General features: G+C 37.1%; 4 protein-coding genes and 1 non-coding gene across 5 annotated transcripts; 3 read left to right on the top strand and 2 right to left on the bottom strand.

Annotated features, from left to right (window-relative positions):
- Nucleotides 1-1,850: 1,850 nt before the first annotated feature.
- Nucleotides 1,851-4,407, top strand: LOC147534336 (aquaporin PIP1-2-like). Its single transcript, XM_086647622.1, has 4 exons — nucleotides 1,851-2,411; nucleotides 2,739-3,034; nucleotides 3,722-3,862; nucleotides 4,143-4,407. Exons 1-4 carry the CDS (start codon nucleotides 2,084-2,086, stop codon nucleotides 4,242-4,244), a joined length of 867 nt encoding a protein of 288 aa, XP_086503748.1. The 5' UTR covers nucleotides 1,851-2,083; the 3' UTR covers nucleotides 4,245-4,407.
- On the bottom strand, nucleotides 3,583-3,654 carry TRNAC-GCA (transfer RNA cysteine (anticodon GCA)). Its single transcript has one exon. It is a non-coding gene; the product is annotated as a tRNA-Cys (tRNA).
- A 287-nt stretch (nucleotides 4,408-4,694) lies between the features above and the next one.
- LOC147534335 (short-chain dehydrogenase TIC 32, chloroplastic-like) lies at nucleotides 4,695-7,555 on the top strand. The gene is made up of 8 exons (XM_086647620.1): nucleotides 4,695-5,294; nucleotides 5,582-5,813; nucleotides 5,955-6,034; nucleotides 6,127-6,280; nucleotides 6,447-6,525; nucleotides 6,655-6,739; nucleotides 7,134-7,195; nucleotides 7,303-7,555. The coding sequence occupies exons 1-8, from the start codon at nucleotides 5,189-5,191 to the stop codon at nucleotides 7,459-7,461; spliced, it is 957 nt and encodes a 318-aa protein (XP_086503746.1). The 5' UTR covers nucleotides 4,695-5,188; the 3' UTR covers nucleotides 7,462-7,555.
- Nucleotides 7,556-7,917: 362 nt separating this feature from the next.
- Nucleotides 7,918-12,125, top strand: LOC147534334 (short-chain dehydrogenase TIC 32, chloroplastic-like). The gene is made up of 8 exons (XM_086647621.1): nucleotides 7,918-8,453; nucleotides 9,074-9,305; nucleotides 9,472-9,551; nucleotides 9,645-9,798; nucleotides 9,881-9,959; nucleotides 10,743-10,830; nucleotides 11,479-11,525; nucleotides 11,644-12,125. The coding sequence occupies exons 1-8, from the start codon at nucleotides 8,348-8,350 to the stop codon at nucleotides 11,803-11,805; spliced, it is 948 nt and encodes a 315-aa protein (XP_086503747.1). The 5' UTR covers nucleotides 7,918-8,347; the 3' UTR covers nucleotides 11,806-12,125.
- An 887-nt stretch (nucleotides 12,126-13,012) lies between these two features.
- Nucleotides 13,013-21,229, bottom strand: LOC147534333 (mitogen-activated protein kinase kinase kinase YODA-like). The gene is made up of 13 exons (XM_086647619.1): nucleotides 20,939-21,229; nucleotides 20,727-20,849; nucleotides 18,327-19,122; nucleotides 17,496-18,221; nucleotides 17,337-17,424; nucleotides 17,172-17,234; nucleotides 16,055-16,215; nucleotides 15,870-15,945; nucleotides 15,288-15,347; nucleotides 15,060-15,167; nucleotides 14,679-14,918; nucleotides 14,242-14,330; nucleotides 13,013-14,135 (listed from the first exon to the last, which is right to left on the bottom strand). The coding sequence occupies exons 3-13, from the start codon at nucleotides 18,887-18,889 to the stop codon at nucleotides 13,607-13,609; spliced, it is 2,703 nt and encodes a 900-aa protein (XP_086503745.1). The 5' UTR covers nucleotides 18,890-19,122; nucleotides 20,727-20,849; nucleotides 20,939-21,229; the 3' UTR covers nucleotides 13,013-13,606.
- Between the last annotated feature and the right edge of the window lie 2,227 nt (nucleotides 21,230-23,456).

Below are 23,456 nucleotides of genomic sequence, written 5' to 3'. Positions count from 1 at the left end.
TTTAGACTAAAAAAGAGGGTTAAGTAGGGCCTATCTTTCCTATTCAAATCATATTTGGGCCTCTAAAATCATAAGAAACATGGTCTATGATGAAATTGTGTACATATTGGAATTCCTCCATGTAACTTTATGTTGTTCTTTACACATCATACACACTAGCTTATACATATAGTTTGGAGTTTAGAGTGTAACCTGGCTTCTCAAAAATTATTATATAATGTCAATAGTTGGTAGTCCATGTGGTTCCAAGGTGTTGACATAAACTTCAGAAAGTCATGGAGGTCCCAAGTTCAAATCCCAAAAAGAGGGAATCTTGAGTTATTTGATTTGGGATTATTAGGGTATAAATAATGTAGTTGGGCTTTAGGTCATTGTCTTGTTGAGCTATAGACCCGGTCTTGTTTCAGTTTGAGTTGACAGTTATTGAGCTTATCACATATTTGATGTATCAATGCCAAAATGTAACGACAAACGTTGATCGTAGTCGACTTCCAAAAAAAAGTGGTCGATAAATTTGAATAAACTCTGAAATCTTAGAAGTCTCAAATTCGATTCTTAGAAGAGGTGGATTCCACGGTTTATTGAACTTGGATTATTAAAGTATAAATAATGTAGTTGAACTTTAGACTGTTCCTGTAAGAGTTTAAAATTAGGCGGTTATCATGCTTATCACATCTTTTATGTATCAATGTCATTGTAACGACTATCATAGATCGTAGTCAATTTTTTAAAATAAATAAACAAATAAATTTCTTTGGAATTATTTATCGGAAGAGCACTTTCAGAACCCCTATTATTGGAGCATCTCCAATGCAACACTCAAACTCTAAATCTTAGAGTGCTACTTATAATTTTTTAGAGTTATCTTTCAAATCCATCTCTAATGCAAAACTCAACATGAATCTCTAAAATGAAGTGTGCTCTTGAGGATCTCGAAGTATCACATAAGCAAATCGATTAATTTTATACCAAAATATAGATTTTTAGAGTTTCTCTTGAGTGTTGCATTGGAGAAGGCTTTTAAGGGAGAATTTTTAAACAACCACATAGGAAAGAGACCATTAAGAGATCCACGGGTGAGCATAAATTTTTTAGAATTTTTCTTGAGTCTTGCATCGGAGATGCTCTTACCTTATAATAATTTTTTTACTACAAACTATTGTGGCAAAAAATTATTAAATCTCTAATTCATTGCACAAACTATATAAATTTGACTATTCTTATTTGCAAATTTAGCTATACTACTTTTAAAAGAAAATGAAACCGTTCTTTCCCTCAGAACACTTAACCCACTGAAAATATAATATTAGTGGCACATGCATAAGGTCAATACTTTTTGTTCATTTCCTAATTTTTATATGAAGTGTAATTTTAAAAGTTTATTCGTCTGACACAAGCAGGGGTGGAGCTAGATTTTTACGTTAGTGACGCTAGCCTAAAATTATTACAGAACAAACTTCTACTTACGGCCATATATACTCACAAACAATAATTTAAGGTCAATACTGAACATGTTCTCTTTTGAATTACGATTCTTACACGTATCTTAACTTTGTAACTCAATATAAAATTAGTAATTTGTAAAGTAAACAAAATAAGACATACGAATTGAAGTCCCAAAAGTCTAAGAGAAACTAACTATTATAAATTTAATGTCGATAGCCAAGCCAATGAGTTTACACCTGTAAAATTAGCCAACGTAATTTATAGGCATACAAATCTTACAAATGTACTATATGTTTTTATGTCATTTAGGTTTTGTTATGGTGGCCTTTAGGATGGACTTGATGTATAAATTTCATGTGAAATTAGACTATAATAATGTCTACATAGCCTCCAACTATCATGTTAATGGATATTGGACAATCTCCATTACATTATTCCTCTATTCTTTAATAAGTACATTTTCAAGAAAAAATTGTTGAAATAGTATTTGAAGGAAGAAAGGGTCACAACCAATACTCTTACCAAGGGACAAGGGTTGCCTTGTTATGATCAAAGAGTCTATAAATTATCAGATTTCAGTGTCTATTATTCACAAAATCAGACACCAAAGAGAAAGTCAAAGAGAAAGAGAAAAAGAATGGAGGGAAAAGAAGAGGATGTTAAGTTAGGAGCAAACAAGTATTCAGAGAGGCAACCAATAGGGACATCAGCACAATATGTAAAAGATTATGATGAGCCACCACCAGCTCCATTGTTTGAAGTTGGTGAGCTTCAATCATGGTCATTTTGGAGAGCAGGAATTGCAGAGTTCATTGCTAGTTTTCTCTTTCTTTATATCTCTATTTTAACTGTCATGGGTGTTAGTAGAGCTCCTAATAAATGTGCTTCTGTGGGTATCCAAGGAATTGCTTGGGCTTTTGGGGGTATCATTTTTGTTCTTGTTTACTGTACTGCTGGTATCTCAGGTAACCTAATATATCTCTCTCTCTCTCTCAATTCAAACTTGGGATGGGTTTATTACATATCTAACTATGGGTTCTAGGTAGTTTGATTATCAAAAAAAAAAAAAAAGTTTAAATAACCTGATAACCGGGGTTGAGTCGACTGAGGACTGACAACAGGCAGAGAGGTGATGTGGTCGGCCCAGATTGGTAGGGCATTTTTTAGAGAGAGGGGATGCCCAACCATTCCGGGTCGACAACGTCTGCTTTCGACCTGAGGTCACCAAGATTTTGAAGCTAAACATCAGCTATGTTGTTTATATATCTCTTTTTGTGTACTGAAAACATCAGGTGGTCACATCAACCCAGCAGTTACTTTTGGACTTTTATTGGCAAGGAAGTTGTCTCTAACAAGGGCAGTTTTCTTCATGGTGATGCAATGTCTTGGTGCTACATGTGGTGCTGGTGTTGTTAAAGGCTTCCAACCATCTCAATATGAGAGGTTTGGTGGTGGAGCAAATTTTGTAGCTCCAGGTTACACCATAGGAGATGGTCTTGGTGCTGAAATTATTGGCACTTTTGTTCTTGTTTATACTGTTTTTTCTGCTACTGATGTTAAGAGATGTGCCAGAGACTCTCATGTCCCTGTAAGTAAAGTTTCTTTCTTCTTTCTTGTTTTAATGAGTAAACCGTAAAAGCGATAGAAAATGCCTCAATCACCTGTAGTTTTACTTGGGGTGTTAGTCATAGGACCTTTTCTTATAGTTCCACATCGCTTATAAAACCATCCATAAACTTTAGACCACAGGTGCGAGCTCAAGTTTAGGGAAGTATCAAATTTTTTTGGGTAGACTTGTGCAGTCTTTACCGATATAAAATCCTGTACCCCCGCCCCGTGGAGCTTTGGTCTAGGTGCCAAAACAGAGGCAAATTGGTAATTGTTTGCGCTTGGGTCACTGCAAGTAGTATCCGAGCATCCAACACCTTCCCAGTATATTTGATTTAATTGCTTTTTAAAAATCTCAGTGCTAAATCGATGGCGTCATCAATTCTTTGAGCGAGAGACTCTGTTAATACTTTTGTATTATATTAATAGATATAAAAAAAAAAAAAATCGAAAAACAGGAGAAAAAGGACCACCATTAACCACCTTCTATTATAAAACTCAAATAAGATTTTCGACACAAAAAAAAAAAGGGCCCAACCGGGTTCGAACCGGTGACCTCTTGATCTGCAGTCAAATGCTCTACCACTGAGCTATGGACCCATTTGTGATATTTTTGTCACCAGATTACTTATTACTTTTAAATATTTTCTATTTCATTTTATGACAGATCTTGGCTCCTCTTCCAATTGGGTTTGCAGTGTATCTAGTAATTTTGGCAACCTTACCTATTACTGGAACCAGTATCAACCCTGCTAGAAGTCTTGGTACCGCTCTTATTTACAACAGACACCATGTTTGGGCCGACCATGTAAAACTATCTCTCTCTCCCTCGACTTTACTTTTTCTGAAATATTATATATGTACATATGAATTTCTCACATGAAAAGTCTACTTTATAAGTTAACATTGGCTACGGTGGGATTAAATGTGTCCAGCCTGCTACATATACTTCTTATGTGAGACGTCTGTGTATACAGACAGATTAACGTTTATAGATACAATTTTTTTTTTATTATATTTGTAACTAATACCTTTGATTATACCAAGCTAAATTCATTCCTAATCTTTTTTGGATTTTATTGTGACAGTGGATTTTCTGGGTGGGACCTTTCATTGGAGCTGCCCTAGCTGCATTTTACCACACAATTGTCATTAGAGCTCTCCCCTTCAAGTCTAGAGCTTCACTTTAAATTTGTGTCTGATGTGTAAACTTATATTATTGTTTTTGGTTTATTTTGTTTCATAATGAAGTCTCTCCCTCAATCTCCTAGAGTCTAAGAGAGTGTTCAGAGTACTAAGATGTGTGGATTGTAACGTTTGTAAATTATCTAAGTATTTTTATCTTTTGTGTGAGTACTTTCCCACTGAATCTTTCTTAAACTTGTGGTTGTCGTAAGCTAGTCGGAAGTTACAGTATGATTGTGCAACCTATCTATAATTGTTCAGTTTGGGATTGGCATATGATACCTGCTATTGGAGATCGAAATGTTGATCCAGCCAAAGAGTTTAACATGCTTTGACGAGATATGGGCTCATGTCAATGTCCCTTTAAAAGACTATATACATAAGCTAAAACTCGGTTTGCACATAAGTGTAAGGGCCCTTGTGGTGGGCGGTCTGTGCGGGCGCACGACCAACATCCCCCACCACACGGCCCTAGTCTAGTGCACTTCCCGATTACAAAATCTCACTACAACACTCTCACCGTCACGCTTACCGGACTATTTTGCTCCTACACTCTTTCTTACTCTCTCACGACGAGCCTAGCACATACCAAAGAAACAATTTAAAGGGAGAAAAAGAAAGAAGCTTCCAATTAGATGTCCCAGCAAGCATTTGGTGTCTGGAGGACCTCTCGGTTGCCCAGTCATTCAATTCTTGCCTCACACATTTTTCGTGTTCTGTTTTTTTTTCTAATCAACAAAGAAAGCATGTGAATAGTTCTCGATAGTTATACGTTATTCAAAGTTCATTTCACATGAAACAATATCTAAATATTCAAAAATTAGTTTATATGCATCTCAACTAATCCAAGACTCAAAAAATTTTCTCTATTTAATTAGTTGGGTTTCGTTGACGGGGATAGTTTTGATCTTGTGTTTATGAACTTTGTTTAAGAGAAAATCAGAAGAAGATGTGGTGGTTTGGCAAAAAAGGCCCGTCTGGGTTCTCAGCTTGTAACACAGCTGAGGAAGTCACTCAAGGAATTGATGGAACTGGTTTGACAGCCATCATTACAGGTAAACAGGATATTCTGTTTTTCTGTGAAGAGGACCCTCCCCTTCGCCACTCGCCAGCACAGAGAGAGGGGAGGAAACAGAGGGAGGGAGGAGAGATAGATGGTGGTGGTTGGAGGTGGTGGTGGTGGTGGGAGGAGAGGAAGAAGATGATTTGTTTTTTTTTGTAAGGTTCGTTGGTGATGGAAGTTTGCCACGCACCCTTGTGAAGAGAAGAAGTGGACATGAGTTATTGCAATAACTCTTAGCTTCTTGTCATATTTATACGTTCCGTATTAGTGTTATTGTAGGTGCATCACAAGGTATTGGTGCTGAAACTGCCCGTGTTCTTGCGTTACGTGGAGTACATGTAGTCATGGGAGTTAGGAATACGGACACAGGTAGCGCTGTCAAAGAAGCAATATTGAAGGAAACTTGTACTTCTAAAGTTGATGTAATGAAGCTAGATCTTAGCTCCATGGAATCAGTTAGAAAATTTGCTTCCAAGTTCAATTCTTTGGGTCTTCCTCTAAACATCCTTATGTAAGAAAATCGACAAACGCGAGCTCAATAGTTCCTAGTTTCATGTTAAATAATGTTGAGTCTTTTTGTTAATCCTTGAGTTTTGTTTCCCTTAAGCTAAATTTATAATCAACAACTGATTTTCACCTTCGTTTATCGTAGCAACAATGCAGGAAACACGACCGTCCCATTCAAGCTTTCCCCTGACAATATAGAGATGACATTCGCAATAAATCATATAGGTATACAGAGAGTAAATCGGCTTTCGGATTCATAGAATGAAAGGAGAGTGTTGAATAATAGATCTAACAGACTTTCATCTTTCTTTTTTCAGGTCATTTTCTCTTGACAGATCTTTTGTTAGAGAACATGAAAAGTACTGCTCGTAAAACTGATAGAGAGGGAAGAATTATCAATGTTTCATCTGAAGCTCATCGACTTGCACATGGCAACGAGTTCCGTCTTGACAAAATAAATAATAAATCAGGGTAACACAGTGTTTATACTAATTCTGTTTTACTATCTCGCTTTAAAGATCGAGTTTTTTATGATCTAGTGATTGACTACGTTTAGTCATATGATATGTAATTATCGATAAATTCTTCAAACTGCTAGAAAATAGTACACATCTTAACTTGTCTCTGCGAGTTACAGGTACAATAACTTTCGTGCATATGGACAATCAAAGCTTGCAAATATATTGCACGCTAATGAGCTTGCGAGACGCTTAAAGGTACTCTTTGCTCATTGAGAGAATTTGTCGGTATAATTTTACTGACTGATTTATTATTTATAAAACGTCTTCAGTTTTCTAGGCCTATTTCGGTCATGGTTATGTGTTTCGTTTTATGTATCGGAACAGAAAGATCGGGTGCAAATAACAGCTAATTCACTTCATCCGGGAGCTATAGTGACTACTCTATGGCAGCACACTGGCCTTTTTAGTGGTAAATCACTTGCTATGTCTCTCGTTCAGTCGGTGCGTCTCAATGGAAACCTTATTGTTAAAATCTCCAACGATTTATTTCTTCCGTTTATAACCAAGCCTCTGCTTAATACACCTTGAATTTTCCCAAGCTATTATTAGATTAAGTTTTCGAGTCGTCTCTTTATGTGCAGATTTATGAGTCGATTTTCGTTTAGTACGAAAATCTAGCTAAAAAGTTGTATAATATCAACCATTTTAAAGTTGAGAGAGGGAGAGTTCTCGATCTTTCGTCCATTGATTTTTCCAGATGCAAATCTCGAACTTGTCATATTTTTACTTCTTTCTATCTGTTCCTTTCAAATTGTCTATGTGATTTAGAGTTCATATATATTGATATACGTAGCGTTTTGTAGGTTGGTTTGCTGCAGTCTTTTCTTCTACAATCGGAAAATATGCACTCAAAAATGTTCAGCAGGTTAGTAATTGGTATTAAACGTCTCATGAACTTCTTTTACGAGATAAAACCATTACATTTTTAGTTATCCATTTCTTCTTTTGTTTTATGGGTCATGACTGTTTTAGGGCGCATCAACGACATGCTACTTAGCATTACATCCGAACGTCAAAGGTGTAAGTGGAGAGTATTTTAAAGACAACAACGTATGTGCACCAAGCTCGGAAGCTCACGATGAAGAACTAGCAAAAGAACTGTGGGAATTGAGCATGAATTTGATCCATTAATGAGTTTATGCATTTTAATATTTCATTACTTGTAGATACTATTGCTACCAAATGTGTTGATTTGCAAATTTGATCAGTGTTACTTATTGTTGTATAGCTTGTTTTGTTTGCTTCTCTTGGGGGTTAAATAACAAAAATATTGTCTACGCCGTGGTCAAGTAAGGGTTTCTAATAGCTGAAATAACGCGAAGAGCTACATTTGGTACTCCATAAACCTTAACTAACAGCGCTTTATTTACTTCCTCCGTTCACGCATTTCTTTCTCCGCATCCATCTATCTATGCTGGAAAGAGCGCCTTTACTTAAAACCGGAATGGGGAACCACAAAGTAGGTAGAGCCACTTCGCTTGCTCTTTCTCCTTCCTCTGCCTACCATTTCTTAGGTTAGGTTGTTGTGCGCCACTTCCTCCATCTCAACAGATAAATTTAGTTCAGTTGGCTTACTAATAGAAAGATAACCCCTCGTGAGTCTAATGGATTGGATTAGCCATTCTGATGTGATTTGGGAGGTTGATATGCAATTATTAGACCACATTGTCTAAGAACTTCTAGGCCAGGTTTTGTCGTATGAGAAAATACCATATTAGAGAAAAGATATGCTCCATCAATTGCATAAAATATCATATTCCATAAAAGAATCTCTAATAGAAAATCAGTAATCTAATGTTTCTTCCTGTCAAGGAAATGAAAATTTAGTCCAAAATGTTTATTTTAAAATGGCATCTAATATACACTTAAATCACATGCTGAGATTAATAAAAGCAAAATGGCTAGTGGAATCTGAGAGGTCTCCAATAGGACCAATAATGTTTTCTGAATTCTGAGTTTGTCTTAGAGAGGGAGAAAGGAACAAGGTTTTGAGAAAGAGTAAGAGAGAAGTAGAGAGATGTGGTTGTTTAGCAGAAAAGGTCCATCTGGGTTCTCAGCTTGTAATACAGCTGAAGAAGTAACTCATGGAATTGATGGGTCTGGTCTTACTGCCATTATTACTGGTATAATTTTGATCTGGGTTTCATTCTTTTTCTTATATTGGATTTTGGGTTCATTTAGTTTTCATTGATATGCTTGGAAAAAAACATGAACTAGTGAATTATTAAGTTAATTTGTTCCATATTTTGGGTTGTGGGTCTGAATTGGATTTGTTTACTTCTTGACAAATAAGATTTAATCTGGATTATCTGAAATTTAGGGCTTATTCTTTGTAAAGATCTCTAACTTGTTTATCTTTTAGGGTTCATCGTTTTGGTGCTACTTGTTTTTCTCTGTCTTAATTTGACTAGTTTGTATCTGAATCGTCTGATTTGGAAGGACCGAGAATCAGCCATCCAGACCAGTCAAACATCATGAGTCGGACAAAAATAACATTATGAAATCTGACCCGAGTTATTCAGACCTCAAGTCAGCTTTCAGATCTGACTTAGAAAAATTGTTACTACCTTAGTCTATACTTGGGGTTCATTTCTTGTACAAGAATGAATTATACAATCCAAATGAAGCCCAAATCTCACAAATTTGTGGTGAAGAATGTAGTTAAGGTGTAAAGTTCGAGTCAATCTTCAATTCTTTTCAAATTTTAGTTTTCAGTTTGTTGCTTGTTATTGATGTCATTTAGGTGCATCGAGCGGTATTGGCTCTGAAACTGCACGAGTTCTTGCCTTGCGTGGCGTTCATGTAGTCATGGGAGTCAGGAACACGGCAGCGGGTAAGGATGTCAGAGAAACGATATTAAAGGAAACACCTGCTGCTAAAATTGATATCTTGGAGCTAGATCTTAGCTCCATGGCATCAGTGAGGAAATTTGCTTCTGATTTCATGTCGACAGGTCTTCCATTGAACATCCTTGTGTAAGAAGACTAAAATGCCGACTAGTGTTCTTTCACAATTTCAATTTTCGCATAATGGCTATAAGTTTAGTTTTCTTCATATCACAACAGCAATTTTAATCTTCCTTTCCATTTCAATCATGATTTACAAGATATAAAAAAAAAACTCTATCTTGTTTTGTGGCAGTAACAATGCAGGGATAATGGCAACCCCTTTCAAGCTTTCTCAAGACAATATAGAGCTCCAATTTGCAACAAACCATCTCGGTATGAATCTATTTATTGTGGGGCATGTCTTATTCTCCGCCTATTCTAAATACCTTTTTGTGCCGATAAGAAAATAGTTCTCTATTTTGGCAGGACATTTTCTTTTGACTGAGCTTTTGATACAGACCATGAAAAGTACTGCAAGGCAATGTAACTTGGAAGGAAGAATTATAAATCTTTCATCTGAAGCTCATCGATATTCTTATCGTGAAGGGATTCGTCTTGACAAAATAAACGATGAATCAGGGTAACCCCATGGTTATTAACTCACCTATGTGGCCAAGCAAAAGAGAGGATGTTAATTTTTGTCTTGTCTCTCCAACTTGCAGGTACAGCAGCTTATTGGCATATGGTCAATCAAAACTCGCAAATATATTGCACGCCAATGAACTCGCGAGACTCCTTAAGGTACACTCCTCTCATGTATAATTAGTGTGCATTTACCCGTTTTTTTCACTCTAAATAGACAGACATAATAAATGCTATTCTGGCTCCCTTTGGTATCTGGAGGATTTTGGCACATTTTCACATCCAATTTATGATTTGGTATGTTTATTAAAGTGCTATCAGAAGGACCGATTTTTTTTATTAACCACACAAACTTGACAAAATAGGGTGTAGTATTTGTAGATATAGCTCCGTTTGGCATCCCTATTTATGCCTTGGTGAGTCCTATCATATGAACCACTTTCTACTTAGCTTGTAGAAATTTGACAAAATAGGGCATGCCGGCATGGAAAGCTGTAATTTTTAACATAGCGACAGATATTCACGCCATGTTTTGTCAATTTCATATCTGATAATTAGAAATTGGTTCGCGTATAACACTAAAATTACACCACTAATGCAAAAAATTCCCAGATACAAAACAGCGTCTATGTTTAGAACTCCAAATTTTCATGCCCTATTATGCCAAATTTATATACTCTAACTAGAGAAATTTGCCCGGCAAGATAGCACCCACTAGGGCATAAATGGGGTATGGAAGTTTTTTGCCGAAGTTTCCCTGATACCAAGCGAAGCCTCCATACCAAATAGCAGCAACCCATTTCTACATTGGAGTTTTCAACAGTCTTTTCTTGGCACCATCTCAAAGACTGCAACAGATTAAAGTTTCCTTTGTTTACTTATACCATAGTCCAAATATGTTCACAATCATTGGCAGAACAACAATTGTATTTCTTTGAACAGGAAGAAGGGGTGCAAATAACAGCTAATTCACTTCACCCAGGAGCTATTTTCGTCACCAATCTTTGGCGATCAAACAGCTTTCTTAATGGTAAATCAGTGCTATATTACTATTACCGCTTCTCAAAATACTTCCAGTGAACTTACAGAAATATGAAAGACAGGGACCAGACAAGTTTTTCGCTTTTGTTGAACCCCGCATTACTTAACAATCTGTATGAGGGATATTAGGTTGTAGAAGATAAAATCATGACATATCTATAAGCAACTATACAAACAGGAAAACACAACAAAAGTAGGATAGAACTGAGCAAATCGCGCTCAAGACTGAAGTTCAATCAAACGTATCTGTGACATGCAACATGTGTTGCCAGACGCGAAACCAAGAACTTCTTTCAAATGGACCTGGTTTATATAATCTACTTCAATAGATCATTGACAAGATTGTAGCTATTTATCCTTCCGCGAACCAGAAAAGAAAAATCTACCTGCAGCCTGACCTGTCCTACTAGTGGTTTTGTTGTTTCGCCCGTGTAGAGAAGAGGTACTCTTTCACTTCGTCGATAAGAAGTTTCGTTTTAACCTAAGGATTTAATTTACGGTCATGCCAAATTGTTTTCTCTTTTGTCAACTATAACTCACATGTTTTTTGTTTCCCTATCAAAAAGATTCGAACTGTCTGTTTTGTTCAGAGGTTTGATACTAATACTAAGGGTTTTGGTGATTGGTTTTCATGCAGTATTTGCTTCTACAATTGGAAAGTATATGCTGAAAAGTATTGAGCAGGTTTGTGATGTGCACTGATCATGGGTTTGATCATTAAAAATCCAACAAGCTTTATTAGTTTCGATTCATATGAACAGATTCTCCTATTATTTAATTTCATGTTATTGGTTATTTGTAGGGAGCATCGACAACATGCTACATGGCATTGCACCCAAGTGTTAAAGGCGTAAGCGGGGAGTATTTTAATAACAACAACATAGCCACACCCAACTCACATGCTCAAGATGCAAAATTAGCCAAGAAATTATGGGAGTTTAGCATGAATTTGATCAATCCATAACTCTCACTTATTGGGTCGGATATGGTGGTGCTACCATAATGGCTTCACTGTTGTGGTCGTGGTGGTGGTGGTGGTTGTTTTAGCAGCGGATGTCGTGGCGAGTGGTGTACAATGTGTTCAGGCTCTCTGTTTCTCCTCCAAATCTTGAGCTCCTTTTCTTGTAAAGGAAAAAATTTGTTCTAAACATTTGCTACCTATGTATTTGAAAATATTGAAAGGAAATATAAATTTCAGACCACGCATTTTCTTATGTAAGTTATGTATACAATTGGTGATATATTATTTGTTTATAGGGAAATTTGGTCAAAACTCCCTAAAAAGTTTGAGTTTTGGTTAAAAATGGTTTATCAACTTTTTATAGGCTTCAGCTCCCTATGACATTTTTGTAAATCATCTAGGATAGGTAAAAGACGAAACAGACCTTATTGAAAACCAGATTGCAAAGTTTTGCAAGAGAAACCAAATTGTAAAGTAGTGCAAACCAGATTGCAAAGCTCTACAGCAAAGCAACGCAAACGCGAATGCAAAGCTTTGCAAACCAGTGAAAATCAGTTTGCAAAGCTCTGTAAACCGAATTGCAAAGCAGTGCAAACCAATTTCAAACGCTTCGCAAGCTAAGATTCTAAGGGCAATTTTGACATTAGAAATGGGAGTGCTTTTAGAATTGTCCTTTAAGACTATTTCGAAACTATATATGGGGCCTAAAAAGACAAAAAGATAATTTGTCTTTTTCACAAAAAAAAAAAGAAGAAAAGCCATGGAATCCTAGAATTTCCGTTAATTTATGTAACTGCCAAATCATACTAACTTTATCGGTTAAATCCACACTTAATTTCATCTGGGGGTCGTTGGACACGACTAAATGGACTTTAGGCACTTTTATGACAGCCTTCTGAGTCTTCATACGGACCTTTAGAGACCAAGACGTCTTCAATGATAGCAGATATAACCTTATTCAATTCACGGTGTATTTTCATATCATATATTCACCATATCCACACCATGTAACAATGACTCTTGGAGTTCCATTGAAAGAGAAAAAAAACAATCCTTTGAGTATTTGGAGTTCTATATAATATATATAGAGAGAGAGAGCTAGTAAAATTTTGGTATGTATGTATATATATATATATATATATATATATATAGAGAGAGAGAGAGAGAGAGAGAGAGAGAGAGAGAGAGAGAGAGAGAGATATAGCAAAACGATAACAAGCACAGAAACTCAATTTCAATTTAACTGCAGATGTACATACAAAGAAATCTGGCAATATAAGTTAAATACGTGTGTCTCTCCAACATCAAATGTCAAAAGAAACTTACAGTGCTTGATCGAACAATTACCTGAATTTCATCATCAGCAACATCTATTCTTCGAAGCCACCAGATTCTATACATCTCTGAACATGAAGAAAGAAAGATGATACCAAAATTCTACTAGCTCTCTTTCCAAACATGTTCTTGTTTTTTTTTTCCGGTTGATGATATATGGCGTATACAATATACAGTTCTTTCCGCTACTATCAAATAAATGCTTGTCATTGTTCTGAACTGATCGAATTCGAGGTTTACTGGAAGCATTTTCTCTATATATCCGGGAATGAGATATAATAACAAGATCCCTTACCTCGATTGAGGAATCAAACACTGGGAGACTAATCAGCATGATCTCTTCAGCCATGGCTTCCAAATGACCAACTTTATTCCATAAATTTCGGACTCTGGGCCTTTATTGTACAAATGGGTTCCATTCCCAAATCCACCAATATGAATCCCGATAATATGATTTGTTCATGCAAAGTCATATTCCATTGGTTCGGCCAGGCATTGGAGATCCCGGACTAAGGTCGAGAGATGGGTTTAACTTAACATGATCCCTCAGGAGTTGCTGAGATACACGGTCAGCCAAAACAGACTGTCCGTCGTATAGTTCCCTAGATTCCCCATGAGCAGATCTTCCAAATGGCTTCCCGAGAACTTCGTTATTGGATGCCATTAACTCCCGGAAACCATGAGAACTAGGTTGTACCCGTCTAAAAAGGTCGTGCTTAGATTCGTGATAGGTAGAGTTGTTACCATAGAGATTGTTTTGTGACCTACATATGCTACTTCCAAAGCCTTCAAGACCGTACGTCGACTGCTTCACTTGGGGAAACGGAAGCGCACCATTTCCACCAGTTAGAGGTGTGGACGAACCAGAAGTTGTACGTGGACTGGATATAGGGGAAGGGGACATCCTCCCGTTCATATTTTGCGGCGATCTTGAACGTAAAAGAGGACTTCCAATGGGTGAGACTGGGCATGATATGTTTCGTTGAATTTGGTTATCACTGAAAAACGGAAGAGTAAGGGTAAGAAGATTTATGGCGATTTAGTTATTCCAAATTCTATACTTGCAAGTAGATAGTGCGGATAAGCGCATAAACCCACTCTGACCTTAGTGCTTGACCAGATTTTCCACTGTAACGATATGATGTAAGTCGTTCCGAGTCCAATGCTGAAAGATTTCTTGTATGCGCAGCACCCTGAAAGATGACAATCCACATTAACATTCAAAAGAGGACTAGACAAACGCAGGAGTGGTGAATAAAATATGTGAATAATCCTAGAGAAATTCTATATGCACTTGTGACAAGGCTATAGACACCCCAAGGGCTCCTGACTTTGAAGTCCAGTTTCCACGGTTTCTTAATCTGTAGAAGTCTCCACTCCGTCCAGTGAATTAGGCACCCACTTCACTTGGGTGGCAACAGGCCCAGGTCAAGGCGCTCGGAAGTGCCTTCAGTCCGAAATTAGAGGCGCTCGAGGGTGCCCAATACAATTTCCCTGACACGTATACGAGATGGTAGATAATAACAGAAGTAAGTACTTACCACAGATCTTATCCCATTTGTAACTCCCAGAGGTGGCTCTGAACTCTCACAGCCTGGAACAGGTCTTTCTAACGGAGCAGCATTTTTCACAAAAGGGTGCTGTAAAAGCTGAGCAGCTGTTGGACGATGAAGTGGATTCCTATGCAAACACTGCCTCACGAAATCCTTGCCATCATCGGAGAGATGATCAGGAATCTCAGGAAGTTCTTTACTGTTCCCAATTTTAAACATCGCAGCAACCTTTAGACGAAGGAAACAATAAATATCGATAAGCGAGGACTCTAGAAGAAAAAAACTACCAAAACGAGTATCAACTTGATTTTCAATGCAATATAAAGGACAGTATTTAAGTCTCAGGATTGATGTTAGTATGCTACTGACCCCTTCATATTGGCTCCATGGAGGTTTACTTGTAGCCATCTCCAAAACAGTGCATCCAAGACTCCATATATCAACAGCAAGATTATAACCATTAGAATTTTTTATAACCTGAAAAAACGATACAAGTATGAGAGCTACTCAATAATTACCAAAGGGACCTCAAAATTAAGGATATGTTTTTTTTCGAAATTAAGGATATGTTTGAACTTCAAAAGAAAACATACTGACCTCGGGTGCCATCCAGTAAGGGCTTCCCTTGAAGGATAATGGACATGATTGCCCAGTTATCTGTAGTATCAAAAGGCGAGTTAAGACTACACAGCAAAACAACGAGAAACACCTCATGTGCAAATGCCTTTATCAAGATAAGAAATTCACCATCTAACACTTCCTAAAAAATGCTCTAGAATACAAAATAAAGGAAAATGCATATGAACTTCATTCAAAGTTCAAACAGCTTAGTAGTCAAAGTCCAACTGGTAACAGATTTTGAAGCATATTAGTGGGGTTGAAATCGTTGCTCTCTTATATTTGATGGACAGGTCGACATACATGGAAAAGTTTTACAAATCCAAGTATTTTAACCAATATACTACCCTCAATCATCCAATACTCGTTAGGGGGATCAGAAAAGAACTTGTCAAAGAGTTGATGACAAAAAAGAAATCAACAGTACTGTGACCAAAATATTGGTAGGGTATATTCCCGGAGAAAGGGAAGAACCTTTGCTGCAAGCAGTAAGAGCGCTAATATGATATACAAGAAAATTCAAACATGCATTACCAAAATGAAGCAGATGTGAACACTTACATGCTTTGCCATCCCAAAATCCGCCAGTTTCACCCGGCCATTGGGGTCTACTAGTATATTTGCTCCTTTGATATCCCTGAAAGAAAAAATGGCATAATCATGACCTCCGGGCTCGAAAGCTCTATTAGGTGCATACGTTGCTAAATCGTATTATTTCTAAAAATTAGAAGGTAAGATACACTCACCTATGCACAGTATCTTTAGCATGCAAATATGCTAGCCCTGAAAGGATTTGGTGAGTATAACTACGAATTGCAAGTTCACCGAATTGCCCATAGTCTTGAAGAAGTTTATAGATGGAACCACCAGATACATACTCCAAGTAAATATACAGTTTATCATCCACCTGTCATGAAATATAATTCAAATATCAATTCAAATATCAGAAGACAAAAAACCACAAATGCTCGGAGAACTGACACTCTACTAATTTAAGTGATGAAGTTTCAAAGTAGAGGAAAATAACAGAATAAACACTACATGTTTACTATGTTGAGATCGAAGACCGTACATTAAGAAGCAAAGCATAAATTGTAAGTTATATCAGTGTCCTACAGCATGTGACTTTCAACATTAAATCTTTTATTTTACCACGACTTTCTCCAAGTTTCAATTATAAGATATGAAAGGCCTATTAATTTTTGGGAGATACTTTTTTTCTTTGGACTAATTGGAACTAATGAAATAAAATTTGTACAGTTGCGCAAGCAATCTGTCATGGGCTGAGGCAGAATAGGCTTCTGTTGGCCAACCAACAAAACATTTACGACCTTTGTTTCTATAATTGCCTCCCAAGAGACAGTGAAGTCAAGATAAGAGTAGTACTTCGCCCATTTATCCTCACTACTCCAAAAACACAGAAATATTTCATAGTCTTCTATAATTTTCTAGGAGTTGATCGTGATGCCTTTAAAGATAGCATTGTTTCTGTCTTTCTATACTGCCCAAACCATGGCATGAGGAATTATTCTCCATATCTTCCTTCCCCTTTTAGGTAATGCAACAGTCCCCCAATAAACACACACATCTTGTGTTAGCTGTGGGAGAGAACCCCTAATATTGAAGCTACATAAAAAGAAATGCCAAGCTGCTAAAGCAATGCTGCAATGTATGAGCAGATGAGGACCAGATTCGGTTTCTTTTTTGCACAAACTGCATCAATTCAGCCTCGTGGATATTTCAGGGGGAAAGTTCAAGTCCCTAAAGAAGGCATGTTCATATTTCGAAGAACTACAAATTTAAGGCACAAGTGAATTACAAAAAAGAAGCACAGAGATCATCAGAAGTCAACTCAAGATATACCGTCTCACATCCATAATATTGTACGATGTTCTGATGACGCAAGCGACTGAGTAGAGAAACTTCCTGTTAGAATAGATCCAAAAATAGTAAGTCTAAGAGGAAATTTTTCAAAAACAAAATGAGTTACATTATTTAGAGAAGTGCTCTCTGTTTTGGACAACTTACTTGACCTAACTGCTTTGCACTTTCCTTTGACTTGGCATCATCAGAAAATAGGGTAACCTCCTTCATAGCACACATTTCCCCACTTTCACTATAACCAGAGAGTGATTTAAGAAGGTGTCGCAATTAAGAAACTCATATCTAGAATAGATGGGATCATACCTGTTGAAACCAACATAAACATGTCCGAACGTGCCTCTACCCAGAAGCTTTCCCTTCTTCCAGCGAGAACCAGCCGTTGTTGGATTCTCTGCCCTGCCAGGACTTCGTGGAAGTGAAGAGGGTGTTGCCGCTGAACTTGAAGGAGAATAGGGAGATGAATTAGAAGGGGGAAGTGGCAAACGGTGGCTCTGTTGTTTCCCGTCATCAGGCCAGTTCACCGATGCCTCTGCGGCGGCGCCACCAGCCCGCGGATGCAGAGGAGTCACAGCACCACTATGGATTCGCGAACTCGGTCCAGGACTTGTCATCCTAGGGCTAGGTATTGGGGAACACTCAGGGCTACCCCTGCTGTGGGGCCAAAAGAACTGTCCTATGGCATCACCTCCCATCGAATTGTGTCCAGAATTATGACCAGAACCTGGACTTGAGCAGTGACCAGATCCAATAAGAGAAATATCAAAAGGTTTTCCAGCCCAGAAAACAGCAGAGTTTGCAATTTGCTCATTTCTCCTAGGACTTCTAGAAGGACTTGACAATGAACTATCAGGAGCACTTGCGAAAGGACTATGTGGAGGAATCTGCAATGTAGGCGCATAATTGCTTAAGGGGCCCCGTCTAGGCGATGTTGAGAGTGGTTTATGATTGAAGACTAAATTAGCTGGTCTTAGTGACTCTCTCAGGTTCTTTCCAGTGGTGGTAGGAGTCTGGTCCTTGTGCAATATGATTCTGTAGAGAACGATTACTAGTTAGGAAAATTTTGATAAATACACTCACACAAACACTAACAACTAATACCAAGATCTACGTAAAGCAACGGGCAAGATGTACTACCTTGAAGGGCTATTTGCGACTGTCTTACTCCCGCTTTCTAGATCAGTTGCCTGTGGGCTAAGAAGACGAGAATCAGACGGATCATCACTGTCAGTGGAGCTAGAACTTGAAACAGAAGCAGTGGCAAGATCTCCATCAACATCTGTAACATCAGCTCTGCTTGACATACAACTTGGCCTTGGAAGAGGCAAAAACGATGAGTTTTTGGAAGATTTTTCACATCTTGGTCTTTGAACACTAAGCCCAGAGTCTGTGCGACCTACCCGCGTAGAGGATACCCCAGGAAGTGGAAGAGGTTGTGCTTGTGTCCTGTCAGCAAAACTTTGACACCGTGATACTTTTGTTGAAGGTGAAGTTGACCTTGACGCTGCTCGAGATCGAGATCCCTTTTCTGAAACTATTTCACGACTATGTCTTCGAGATCCTCCTGACCTGACACTACCTTTTTCTTTTTCTTCAGATGGAGATTTAAATTTTCTGTGTAATGAGTCAATAAAACTCTCCTTGCTTATTTTCTTCTTTACTTCTTTGGATGAAGATTTGCCCCCCCACCATGAAGGCATGGTTAACTACTTCGTAGTTACTAAAACAAAAGAGTTTGACCTCTAGGTTAAGGTTGTGAGTGACACGGCTCCAGGACAACAATAATTTTTTGATTTGTTATTGTAAGACAGCTAGTAAATACTTGGCCAGGAAACTTCAGGACGAGAAGGTCCGAGTGGTTTATCGGCCTTCCGAACAATAAAGAACTTCTGGTTAATATAGAAACGCAACTCAGCAGAAAATGCTGGTTAACCTGCGAAAAAGTAATATTCGTTAATGTTACCACTACAATCAAGCTGCTATATGTATCAGCTACTTAAACTACATCAGGAACTAATGTGATTGCAGATATATAAAACTTAGTGAGAAAGCAAAAAAGAAAATGTCACCAGTGGGATAAAACCATAAAATGTTTAACAAATATAACATTTGAAGTTTTTAAAACTTAATATCATCTCAGTTCATTTGAGACAAATAACATGCTCACTGACCATGGACTGACGGACATGATTTTTTAACAGAATAACATGATTGGTAACAACATCAACATGTTGAAGTGAAGAAAGGTTAAAAGTTGGAGGTGGAACATCCACGAACCAAGTGAACATGTTCATGAATTTGGAGCTCACCCACACCCTAAATGTGAGATGATGCAAAATTCAAGCACATCTCTTCAACAGTTCTGCTGATCACAAATTTGGGCCTTTTGAGGATCTTCTCAAAACCACGACCATGTTGTTGGTAACTTGGTATGGTCATCTTCCGAACTCCCCTCGGTAAAAGCCTCGTGAATCACCTAATGTTGTTAGAAGCTTACGTCAAAGTATCAAAAAGGATCGTAAGAATTTATTTACTCACATACCGACCGCAAACCGACATCTATAGCAATTGGTTGCGGCAGACACAGAAGAAAGCATGGCCATTCAAAAAGTTGAAGTAACTAAGAGAGGTATGGACTCCATTGCAAAGTCAAACAACAGAGACACCATTGCAACTACTAGCTACCGATGTGTGATTTCACTTAACTTTTTTTACTAGGAAGCAGGAAAGGAACTCTTAACCGAACAGCAAGAACCACATACGCCTAGCATCTGGTTGACACCAAACCCTATGTCATTAGGTTTTTTTCCTCAACAGATATTTGGTTAACATTTTTCTAGTTATGTGGTCTGCATTCTTGCTTCCTCTATGACGGCGGATTATAAGTTCCAACTCGGATTCACATGTTTTGCTCAACTATAATGGGATACAAATAAATCATTTGTTTATTTTCCTCAATACTTGAAAGATATTTGCTTTTAGAAAAATATATCAACAGATTATAACGGAACAATCTCCATACTGGGACAAAATTAGAACTTCCCTTAGGCACCTCTTTCGCTCATAAATCATTTCTCACAAAATCCCTGAGAGAAGAAGTTCAAAACCGTCTTCCCCACATAAATCTATAAGTTTCACTACTAACATATTTTCATCTCTATGTTGTCCTGAGGCGTTTTTTTCACCTAAACAAAAACGTAAACTTGCAGCCATTGTCAATCTCTAGACTCTCAACTCTATCAGTCTACGGTTTCTGATATCAAATTTCTATGAAACCATCCTTTCTGCCATTCTTCATCTTCCTTTGGTATGAAACTACACTTGAAAGATAATACCAAGAAAAATCCCCAAACTTAAAACCATTTCTAGTTGCATAGAATTGTCACTAAAACAAGATCCTATAAGGTATAGAAATCCGAAACCCTATTTCAACACAGATCTACAAATTCAACTACAAATTAGACAAAGAAAACAAAAACAACTTAATTCACAGATACAAAAGTTTACTTAAACTCCATTGATTTTAATTCTACTTACCTCAAATGTTCCGTGCCAATAAATCCCCAAAGATACACCACCAAATCACAGCAAACTTGCTGATGCGATTAACAGAACAGTGGGAAGAATGTAAAATTTCCCAAATTGAAGAACCAATCATAGCTGAACAACCATCATAAGAGAAAATTACTCCTTCCGGATCGAACTAACCTACTACAATAATAAAAAAACCTCGTTCAACCACACTGTACCAAATCTCGAATCTTCTGATTTTGAGGGATTTCAAATTTGAATTGAGCTTTCTTCAGAAAACCAAACAATAAAACCCTAGTAAAGTAAAACCGGAAAACAAAAGAGGGGAAATAGAGTAGACGAGATGGGAGTAGAGGAGTATGAGATTCAGAAGTTAGAGAGAGAGAGAGAGGGTGGGAGCCGGAGAAGGATTGAAGAAATTTTAGAGAGAGAAAGAGATAAAAAAATTTTAGAGAGAGAGAGAGTATGTCTGAAGTCTGAGCTGCGAAGAAATGGAGTTGTCGAGTGTTATTTTTAGTAAATAGATTATTAGATAGATAAATGAAAAAGATAATGTTTTGGTGTACTGGGATTAGAGTAAGCTAATATAGTTTTTAATCTTATCCGTTGATCTTGCCTGGCGGCTGACTAGATGATTTAGGAAATAGTGGTATCGAACGGCTGTCAATCACTATTTCTTACTTGTATAAAATCGACGGAGTAAACTCAAAAAATAAAAGCACCAAACAAGAATGAGTGGGAACTCTTGGCAGTACAATATCAAGGTCGATAGATAAACGTGAAACTGGAATTTTTTACGTGCTCCTTTTTGTTTTCTATTACAGTTTATATTCTTACACTCCCTTTACATCTGAGTTGAAGATCATATACAAGCCAAACACCTAATCAAGCCCAACCTACCTATTAGTGGTTGGATAATTTTATTGTTTTTTTAATGTTCACATACACGATTATTTCCACACAATCATTCACACGAGCCACTTCCTCTTTTTCTGTTGTGAAATTCACGCAAACCACTTGCACCCATTTTTTATTTTTTTAAATCACGCCAAATTATATTTCATTTGATACAATCACAAATTTACATGGATATAATTGTTACTCTCTCTGCAAGCTATATGAGAGTTACATAAGAAAAATTTCAGAACTTCGAATGTAAAATACCTCGTGAAGTGAGAGAAATTGACTAAACACAGATGCAAAGATGAAAGATGAAAGGATCCTAAAGATCAAAGATGAAAAGAACCTAAAGGTCACCAAAAAAAACCAAAATTGTCCTCAACCGAGAGAACCACCGTCCCCATAACCGGAAATCGCCGCCCTCACTAAAGAGTCGCCGCCACTCAAGCCACCACCATCTCTTGTTTTCATAGCCACCAAACACAGCAAGACAAACCACCACCATCACTGTCGAACAAGTATCTGAATCCTTTTGTTTAGGCTTCTCCCATTCTCTGACTCTGTCTCTCCCTATATAACCTATAAGAAGAATCTTCAATGAAGAAATCAGTTGATCATCTTCTTCAATCTCATCATCGTCATCTTCTTCATCTGATGCTGAAGATCTCGAATATGTTCCTTCCAGTATGTATTGTATTAATTTACTACAATTTGACATCAAAAGTCAATCCTTCTTCATCAGGCAGTAAGGCGAAACAATAAAGATTAAAAATCTGATTAATCGAAGTAAAAGCGTCATTAATGTTAGTACTTCAATAATTTCCTCATCTCCTTCATTAATAACTTCTTCATCATATGAGATTCATAAGGAACCAGTGGCGTCATTACATGTTATTCATTACTTGAATGATGCAGGGAGATTTTCATGAGATATTCCAAGTATCTTGAATATCTTAAAATCTAGTTATTTTAATAGTATAATATTTTTGTTCGTAGAGAATTATTATTTTTAGCAGTTTTATATTTTTAGGAAACCTTTTAGCTTTTAGATTATAGTATTTTATTTATTTAGAAGTTGTTATTAGAATTTGATTAGGTTTAGGAAACTAGTATTTTATTTATTAGAAATTGTTATTTGAGTTTGATTAGGTTACGGAAACCCTAAGTCTATATAAAGGGAATCTAGTTGTTTTATTCATTCAGTTCAATCAATAAAATTCAAGTATTTTAGTAGTTAATCTTATTAGTTTTGGTTCTATAGTCTTTAGACGGAGTTCTAAGGCTTTTATTAGTTTTCCGCTGCGTCAGTTGGCATCAAGAGCGAGGATTTGCCTGGTTCGATATCATCTACGCGAAGATCACTTTAGAACACATCGATGGATTTGCCAAAGATGCATCTAAAGTTGGTTTAAAAAAAAAAAAAAAAAAAAAAGAAAAACAGATTATTATTAGTATTCTCTATTTTGTTATCAATCAGTCAATATGGAGAATTACTATCATGGTAACAGATTTTCAGTTCAAGTGCACCCACGTAGAGAGTATAATGAGTATAAGATCAACGAAGAGATACCAATTTTCGACGGATATTTAACTATTGAAGAGTTCCTGGATTGGCTAGAGAAGGTTGAACGACAAGTCAATATGTCGACTACTATTCTAAATGAGCAGATAGTTAAAATTATTGCTTCTAGACTTATAGGGAGTGTTGCAGATTGGTGGGATCAATTACAACATCTAAGAATGAGACAAGGAAAGGCACCTATCCAAAATTGGCCGTCTATGAAAGAGAATCTGAGAGAAAGGTTCTTACCTCCTAATTATCAACAATACTTGTTC

The sequence above is a fragment of the Eschscholzia californica genome, unplaced genomic scaffold (genome assembly GCF_041429995.1).
Source record: "Eschscholzia californica isolate CP2 unplaced genomic scaffold, dmEscCali1.0.p SCAF_6, whole genome shotgun sequence".
Classification (NCBI taxonomy): domain Eukaryota; kingdom Viridiplantae; phylum Streptophyta; class Magnoliopsida; order Ranunculales; family Papaveraceae; genus Eschscholzia; species Eschscholzia californica.
Note: the sequence above shows the minus strand (reverse complement) of the source record. Positions and strands in the feature narration are given on the sequence as shown.

What these genes read in the sequence shown, in the direction of transcription:
- LOC147534335 (XM_086647620.1), top strand. Translation starts at nt 5,189, where the DNA reads ATGTGGTGGTTTGGCAAAAAAGGCCCGTCTGGGTTCTCAGCTTGTAAC. An exon ending in TTTGACAGCCATCATTACAG is followed by an intron (nt 5,295 to 5,581) that starts GTAAACAGGATA and finishes GTGTTATTGTAG; the next exon opens with GTGCATCACAAGGTATTGGT. An exon ending in AAAATAAATAATAAATCAGG is followed by an intron (nt 6,281 to 6,446) that starts GTAACACAGTGT and finishes TGCGAGTTACAG; the next exon opens with GTACAATAACTTTCGTGCAT.
- LOC147534333 (XM_086647619.1), bottom strand. Translation starts at nt 18,889, where the DNA reads ATGCCTTCATGGTGGGGGGGCAAATCTTCATCCAAAGAAGTAAAGAAG. An exon ending in ATTTTGGGATGGCAAAGCAT is followed by an intron (nt 15,348 to 15,869) that starts GTAAGTGTTCAC and finishes TTGATACTACAG; the next exon opens with ATAACTGGGCAATCATGTCC. An exon ending in AAATCTGGTCAAGCACTAAG is followed by an intron (nt 14,136 to 14,241) that starts GTCAGAGTGGGT and finishes TCCGTTTTTCAG; the next exon opens with TGATAACCAAATTCAACGAA.
- LOC147534334 (XM_086647621.1), top strand. Translation starts at nt 8,348, where the DNA reads ATGTGGTTGTTTAGCAGAAAAGGTCCATCTGGGTTCTCAGCTTGTAAT. An exon ending in CTTCCATTGAACATCCTTGT is followed by an intron (nt 9,306 to 9,471) that starts GTAAGAAGACTA and finishes GTTTTGTGGCAG; the next exon opens with TAACAATGCAGGGATAATGG. An exon ending in ATTTGCAACAAACCATCTCG is followed by an intron (nt 9,552 to 9,644) that starts GTATGAATCTAT and finishes CTATTTTGGCAG; the next exon opens with GACATTTTCTTTTGACTGAG.
- LOC147534336 (XM_086647622.1), top strand. Translation starts at nt 2,084, where the DNA reads ATGGAGGGAAAAGAAGAGGATGTTAAGTTAGGAGCAAACAAGTATTCA. An exon ending in CCAGAGACTCTCATGTCCCT is followed by an intron (nt 3,035 to 3,721) that starts GTAAGTAAAGTT and finishes ATTTTATGACAG; the next exon opens with ATCTTGGCTCCTCTTCCAAT. An exon ending in ACCATGTTTGGGCCGACCAT is followed by an intron (nt 3,863 to 4,142) that starts GTAAAACTATCT and finishes TTATTGTGACAG; the next exon opens with TGGATTTTCTGGGTGGGACC.